At 41.6% G+C, this 7,410-nt stretch overlaps 1 protein-coding gene across 1 annotated transcript; it reads left to right on the forward strand.

The window, feature by feature from the left end:
• The first annotated feature begins 262 nt into the window (after positions 1 to 262).
• Positions 263 to 7,099, forward strand: LOC122745687 (myelin-oligodendrocyte glycoprotein-like). The gene is made up of 3 exons (XM_043991106.1): positions 263 to 371; positions 6,205 to 6,297; positions 6,666 to 7,099. Exons 1-3 carry the CDS (start codon positions 263 to 265, stop codon positions 7,097 to 7,099), a joined length of 636 nt encoding a protein of 211 aa, XP_043847041.1.
• Positions 7,100 to 7,410: the final 311 nt, after the last annotated feature.

A 7,410-nucleotide genomic window follows, 5' to 3' on the forward strand; every position in this document is an offset into this window, starting at 1 on the left:
GGCAGTGACAGGATATAAGGCCTGGAAGGAGTTTGTGTGTTGAGGTGGGGGTAGGAGTGATCTGGGTTACATCATGCTGACACCACATGAGGTGTGGAACAGGTTTCACAAGGTGGAGTGGGAGCTGGATAGAACCCAGTTCTAGGGGAATCTCCCTTTTTGGGAATAAACATGTTCATGCCTTGCCTAGGGGAAAGGAGGAGATAATGGAGAGTGAGTAAAGGAGACAGAAGTGAAACAGTGGAGATCTGCTTTCCATACCATGACTAATTCCCATCCAAGACAGCATCCAGGAGAAATGCTCCTGCAGAGTGAAGACACTCAGCAAAAGAATCTGCACACAGATCAGCAGCCACAAGTATTCAGCTCAGGTAAGGTAGGAGGTAAATTTGGCTTCTATCCTTAGCCTGATTTTTTCTCTACCCCCATTCCCCAACCACCTTCAGCTCACACTGGTTCCTTCTCTTTCTGGACAGCTGGACCCTGGGGAAGGGGCAATGTCTGGCATAATGCCAGGGATCAGACAGAATTCATAGTTTTCCTAGTTTCTGAGCCTGAGAAGCTCTTTTATCCATCCTAGCAGAGGTGGAGCAGATCATCAAAGGCTGAAACAATCAGGGTAGGTTGAATGAGGAGGAATGGATGCAATAGGGGAGAGCAGGTGAGGGATATGAATAGGGTAAACTAGAGGAAGTGTCCTGAACATTACAAAATTGGGGGATAAAGTAGCTAGAAGGGATTGCATGGAATAGAGGGCATAGGATAGTGATTGGAATAGAATCTGGCTGCCTTGGCATTGTGCTCAGAGGATAGGAAGGGATATTGGGTCATTGGAATCTGTCTAGATCAGACAATGTCTACAGTAACATCTTTGGTTCTAGGTACTCAATTTCAGTAAGGCCATTGGTGAGCTGAAAATCATTCAGTCTGGCTTAGTGAAGAGCACAGAAACTCAGGACTAGGAGTGTTCAGTCTTCCTAACCCCAGGCCAGCATAGCACCTCACAAATATTTCCCTGTGAGACCTTAATTAGAATAAGCAGTAACAAACAGAATGGGAGCTCCCTGAAGGCAAGAATTACTTTTCTTTCTCTTTGTATTTTTTATCCCACTGTGCTTACACAGTGCCAGTCAAATAATAAACACCAAATAAATACTTGTTAAATTTGAATGAATGTGAAAATATTTTATTGAGTTTAGTTCAATTTTGCCTAGTGAAAAGGAAACTTGGGTTGGGGTGAGAGTGGGGGTATTTGTCATCTTCAAATATTTGAAGAAGTTTCATGTAGGAAATAAATGAGAAGATATTCTTGGCCCCAAGGGTCAGAACTAGGAGCAATGAGAAAAGTGGCAGAGGCAGATTTCAGATCAGCCAAGGAAAGGAAACCATTTCCTCACAATAAGAGATATCCAAAAGTGAAATGGGCTGCTCCTGGGGGTGGGAGATTCTCTCTTCCTCAGAAATTTCCAAGCAATGCTGGATGCTTCCTTTTTCAGTGATGGTGTAGAGGTGATTTTTCTACTGCTTCTAGTTTATTTCCTAGGTCCACCAAACTAGTGACATCCAGTGAGCTAGAAGGTCACCTCTGGGTGTTCTATTGAATTGTCCTGCATGATCAGAAATCTTTCTAGCCTGATGGCCTCTTATTCTCTACACATTTTACAGTCTAGCCAAACTGGCCCCTTCTCTGTCCCTGTACCATGTATCCTCTGCTCTCCTACCTTTGTGCCTTTTCCCTTTTTATGTTCCAACCCTCACATGTCCTCTCTGCCCTTCCTGGTTCACTTTGTATAATCTGTGTAACTTTCCACTAGTCAGTTACCCACAAGAGACTCCAGGGGGTCTCCAACCACTATTCTTTCTTCTAATCTTGACTCACACCATTTTCTACTCCTTTCTCTGTCTTTCCACCAATCAACAGTTACAGAAATGTGTTACAGAAATGTGGGAAGGGTCAAGGCGAGTCACTGGTGCCTTAAAACCAGTCGCTTCGGGCAGGTGGGGCTCGTTAGCCTGGGCAGGCAACCTGCCTAGGGGAAGGAAACCCTGATTTTAAACCTCTGCTGCCTTGCGGCTATACCCATATATGGGAAAGGCTTTGGGAGTTAACCCCTAGGAAAAATCAGGAATCCAAGTCCCTTAGGCAGTTGGATGTTGCACATCATATCCCTCTGGCAACTCCTGTGGTGTCACTGGTGCCAAACTGTATTGGTTCTGCCTCTCCTTTGGATCTACCAGTGTCACAGAGAGGGAAAACCTGCTGCATGGGCAACAGCTTGTTTTCCATATTGATCCGCCCAGGCCAGCGCCCTGTAGTGGACACTCCAGCTACTCCTCATGGGGTAGATACAACACGGGATGCGGCAGCTACCAGTTATAAGTCACTCGGGAGCTACGGCTCCCGTATCGGACTGCACAGCCACACTGTTGCCTGTGGCTCTTCAAGGTGCTGATCCATGGTCGTCTGAAACTGGTGGAGGCCTACTACTACTACTACTAGTATCATTGAATACCCACAAGAAAATCGATATTAATTAACTGTACATACAATAGAATGTCACTAAGTAAAGTATCCAGGGATAACATAGATAAGTTATAAGCAGAACATAATTTAGGTACAGCTTAACAGAATGTGGATATGTTTCACAATACACATCAGATTATTGCAAACAATGAAGCAAAGAATAGCTAAAAAAATTAAACTTTGATTCCTGTAACAATAAAGATATCAATATAACTACATTTTTAAAAAATTAAAGATTGGATGGTATAGTAGAGAGAACACTGGATTTGGAATCAAGAGGACCTGAGTTTGAATCCTACCTCAGATACTTCCTAGCCATGTTACTCTGGGCAAGTCACAAAACCTCTTTCATTCTTAATTTCTTTAGCTATAAAATGGCCACAATAATAAGACTGTTTCACCACATTTTTACAAGAGTTAAATGATACAAACCATGTAAAATTCTTTCCAAAACTTAAAGTGCTTTGTGAAGGCTAGTTATTGTTATTGCTACTAAAAATAATGATGACTAGCATATAAATCAACAATGATATATAACATATATATTGTGTATTTTAAAATTCTAAATGTAGGTTCTAATCTGTTCCCCCAGTTTTGGGGGTAAACTGGCTAAAATCACTGATAAATTCACCAAGAATTTAGGCTTTTAAGGGTTTATTAAAAGATATAAGATAGTAAAGAGAGAGAAAGATTGAGATCAGATTCCTTATAGCATGGAAATCCTAGCCTTCCTAATCACCCCACATGAAGTCCTGCCACCACACCGATGTCTTGAACCAAAAAAGGAAGAAGTCCTCTGTCAGCATCAACTTCCTCCTTCATGTTCTCCTCCCAGAAATGGGAGGTTTTTCAAGCTGACTGGCTGGCGTCATTCAAATTCATTGGTTCACTGGACCCAAAGGTGGTCTCCAGTTAAGTTCAAAGTTTTTAGCTTCTGAGAACAATACCCTCTTAAGGGCTAGCCAGATGTGCTTACAATCTAGTTAACTGGAAGTAGGCTAATCAGCAGTCAATCCCTCTCACTTAATTCAATCAGTCTAGATTAATTTCCAGGTGGGCCTTTGAGTATCTGCTAAATCCCTTTATCTACCACATTCCATTATCTTGACACACAGGGCGCTGTGTGTATATGTGTGCGTGTGTGTATGTGTATATATATATGTATGTGTGTATATATATGTGTATATGTATGTATGTGTGTATATATATGTGTATATATGTATGTATGTACACACACACACATATATATATATAACACATATAAGTCAGTAATGGGCATTGCTCTAATAGAAACATAACCCAGAAGTCACATGAACAGAACAGTCAAACAACAAACAAGCATACTCAGACATGCAATAATCAACATGTGAAGCAATGAACATACACAGTTACATACAAGGCACATTTCCCATGAGCAATCTCTAATATTCTCACCTGAATAAAAGTATAACCATTTCTTTAGGTTCACCTTTAAGTTAGTCCCCTAACTTGTCTGGTGGGTCTAGTTCTCTTCTGAGTGGCTGATCTCTTTGCCTCTATACCTGAACTAGCAGATGATGGGCTGACCATTAAGATCATTATAGACTCATTAGTCTACACTTGGGCTAATAACAGGCTAATAACAGCTGTCAGTGTGTTTGTCTATGCATATATTTGTACCCTAGGAGACGCTATAGTAGCAGTTCTTGCATAGAAGGGAATTGCCTTTGGGCTTCAATCCTCTTGCCTTATAAAAGTACACATAGTGTGTTTTTTTTCTCCATTAGACTAAACACTTTCATTTCCCATATCTGGACCAGACAGTCTTTGTACTACTGGTGGATGACCTCTTTTGCTCAACATTCACTGAAGTGAATTGTTTCCGTCTTCTCATTGAAAAATTCAATTAAGTCTCCCAGGGTAACAGGTAGTTGTGATGAATAACCTTGATAGGTTCTCATATCTTTTGGGGCTATTCTGTTTAAAGACAAGTTGCCCAATCTCTCAACAACTTAGTATGGGTTAGCCTTGCCTCAGTCAACTAACTTGTGTGAGTCCCTAGAATGTCAAGGTTTCTAAACAGAACTCTATCTTCTTGTTGAAAGTCTTCTCAGTGTACTCTCACATCACATTACCTTTTCTTTCAGTCATGTCTAATTTTGCAAGGTGTATTTTAGTTTTTCTCTCAAATGAAAGATGTGCTGATTGTGAGTAGCTATAACACCTCTTTCATTAGACGTTCTAAAACATAAGTCAATAGGTAGGCAATAGCTATCACCCAAATAGGCGCAAGGATGCTGTAAAGTCTATATCATTCCCAGTGGAATTGTATACATATACTAGAAATGATACATGTTGGTTTCCCTGACTTTTCTTCTTACCTAAGTGTCCAATATGTTCATCAATGTATGGGGTTGGGGGAGGCACAGTGTGAGTGACCTTACAATCAGTAATAGAAATAGTGGCTAAAGAAATACTATCTTTAGAGGGGATTCAGGTTTTAGTGAGAACAAATAGATGTAGGGAAGGAAAGGAAAAAGTTTAAATGACAGCAAGTTTGTTAACTAGGGAGCTGGAATTTCAGAGAGCACAGTAAAAAGAACTGGTATATAGGGGCAGCTAGATGGCACAGTGGATAGAGCACTGGCCCTGGATTCAGGAGTACCTGAGTTCAAATCTGGCCTCAGACACTTAACACTTACTAGCTGTGTGACCCTGGGCAAGTCACTTAACCCCAATTGCCTCACTAAAAACAAAACAAAACAAAACAAACAAACAAAAAAAGAACTGGTATATATGGGAGTGGGACATTTAGGGTTTTTCAGTGAAGACAATAGGAATAAGGGGCTCATCAGTCAGGGATGGAGAATAGAGTTTAGGTACTGACACACGTGGTTTCAGAATCACTAGACTGGAGAGTGAGAGGGTAGGACTATGTTAACCACTGAAGCATGAGTCCAGACAGAGTATCAGTGACTGGAGAGAAGCCTGCTGAGGCAGGCAGATGATTCTACTTAAGGCCTTTCCTTTAAATTGAAGCTTATACTAGGCAGAGTAGTTCAGTCTTGAAGCAGGCAAGAACAGGAGGAGTTAAGACCTGGGGGAGTCTGGACAAGAGACAAGAGTTGGAAATGTGAGATTGATGTCATCTGAGAAAGTCCTCTGGAGCACTAGAGAAGGCTCTGGGGAGAAGAAGGAGGCCATAGGTTTGGTTCTGGGTGCAAGAATGACATAGGATTTTGTGGGCAGTTTTTGAAGTAAAGAGGCACAGAGAGACAGCTTGGAATAGGATTGATGGAGGGAACTGACAATTATCACACTGATGACTCCCTGTGTCCTTTCATTTTTAATAAACATTTAATTGAAATGTAATAAACATTTTAATTGAAATTTTTGAGTTCCAAATTCTATACCTCCTTCCCTCTCTCCTCTCTCCCCTCCTTAAGGTGGTAAGCATTCAGATTCTATATATATTTTAAAAGCTACTGATGCCCTGTCTCCTAGTCATAGCTAATGATATCCCATGTTCTTATCAGTCACAGTCTTTCTGTATCCCAGTCAGAGATACTGATCTCAATTAGCCATTAGCTTCCTGTTTTCTTCTCACAGACACACTGCCCCCAATCTCTCTGTCATAATTATTTATCATCCCATGCTCAAATACACATCAATCACTAATACCTTCCCATGTCTTCTCCCAGGTGTGACTGAGATTCTCAGTCCCTCAGCTTCCTTTCTCTCCAATTTTGTGATTACCTTTATCATCATCCTCAAGATGCCAACACTGTCCTCAAGTAAGTGTACTTGCTTCTTTCTGGTTCTCAGGAGCTATGACTAGGGTTCTAAAACACTGAAGGTTGAGAATATGGAAATTCCATCCCAACCTAACATTCTTGTTCTCTCAATCCATTCCCTAACACTCTCCTAGTCTCTTCTGGAGATTTTCTCAACTTCCCCTTTTCTCTCTGCTGTGGTATTCTCATTGTCATGGTATATTGTCCACTATTTAGTTGCTTCCTTAAAATTTTCCCATCCTTCCTTACTCCCCACTTTCATTATTGTCCCATTTCCTATCTCATATTAGGGTTCTGTCCTTCACCTTCCTCTCACATAAACCTTGTATATCCTTCCATCTTCTTCTCTTCTTTGCCTGATTGAACAGGACAGTTCTCAGTGATTGGACCTGCAGAATCCATCCAGGCCCCACTTGGGGGAGAGGCAGAATTACCATGTTACCTGTCCCCATCCCAGAGTGCTCAGCACATGGAGGTGATCTGGTTCCAATCCACTCACATGGTACACATCTATCGAGATGGGGAGGATCAGTTTGGAGACCAGGCCCCTAATTACCAAGAGAGGACAGAGCTGTTGAGAGATGCTATCACAAGTGGGAATGTCACCCTGAAGATACGGGATGTGAGATACTTGGATGCAGGAAGGTACACGTGTCTTTTTGGGGATGGTTTTCACCAAGAGGAAGCTGACATGGAGCTGAAGGTCTTAGGTGAGGAGCTGGGACCTGGGCTGGGTATGATGTGCGCATATATGGGGAAGGTGGAAGGAGAGACTGTCTTCCCAGCTCTGTTATCAACATAATCACAGGATATCCTAGTTGGAAGGGAACTCAAAGCTTATCTATTCCATCATCTTTCTGAATAAGAAATCTCTCTTTACATGCCCACCAGGTACCTATTTTCATTTGGCTTCTATCTTTGCCCCTAGCCTTATGCCTTGCACAGGGAAATTGCTTAATGAATGTTGGATGAATTTAATAGAGCTTCCAGCCTTTGCTCAAAGACTTCTAGTGACAAGTCCTGCTGCCTCCCTGGGAGAGGCAGCCATTACCACTTCTGGATAGTTTTGGTCATTAAGAAGTTTCTACTGACATCAAGCTTATATTATCTTCT

Source organism: Dromiciops gliroides, chromosome 1 (genome assembly GCF_019393635.1).
Source record: "Dromiciops gliroides isolate mDroGli1 chromosome 1, mDroGli1.pri, whole genome shotgun sequence".
In the NCBI taxonomy this organism is placed as follows: domain Eukaryota; kingdom Metazoa; phylum Chordata; class Mammalia; order Microbiotheria; family Microbiotheriidae; genus Dromiciops; species Dromiciops gliroides.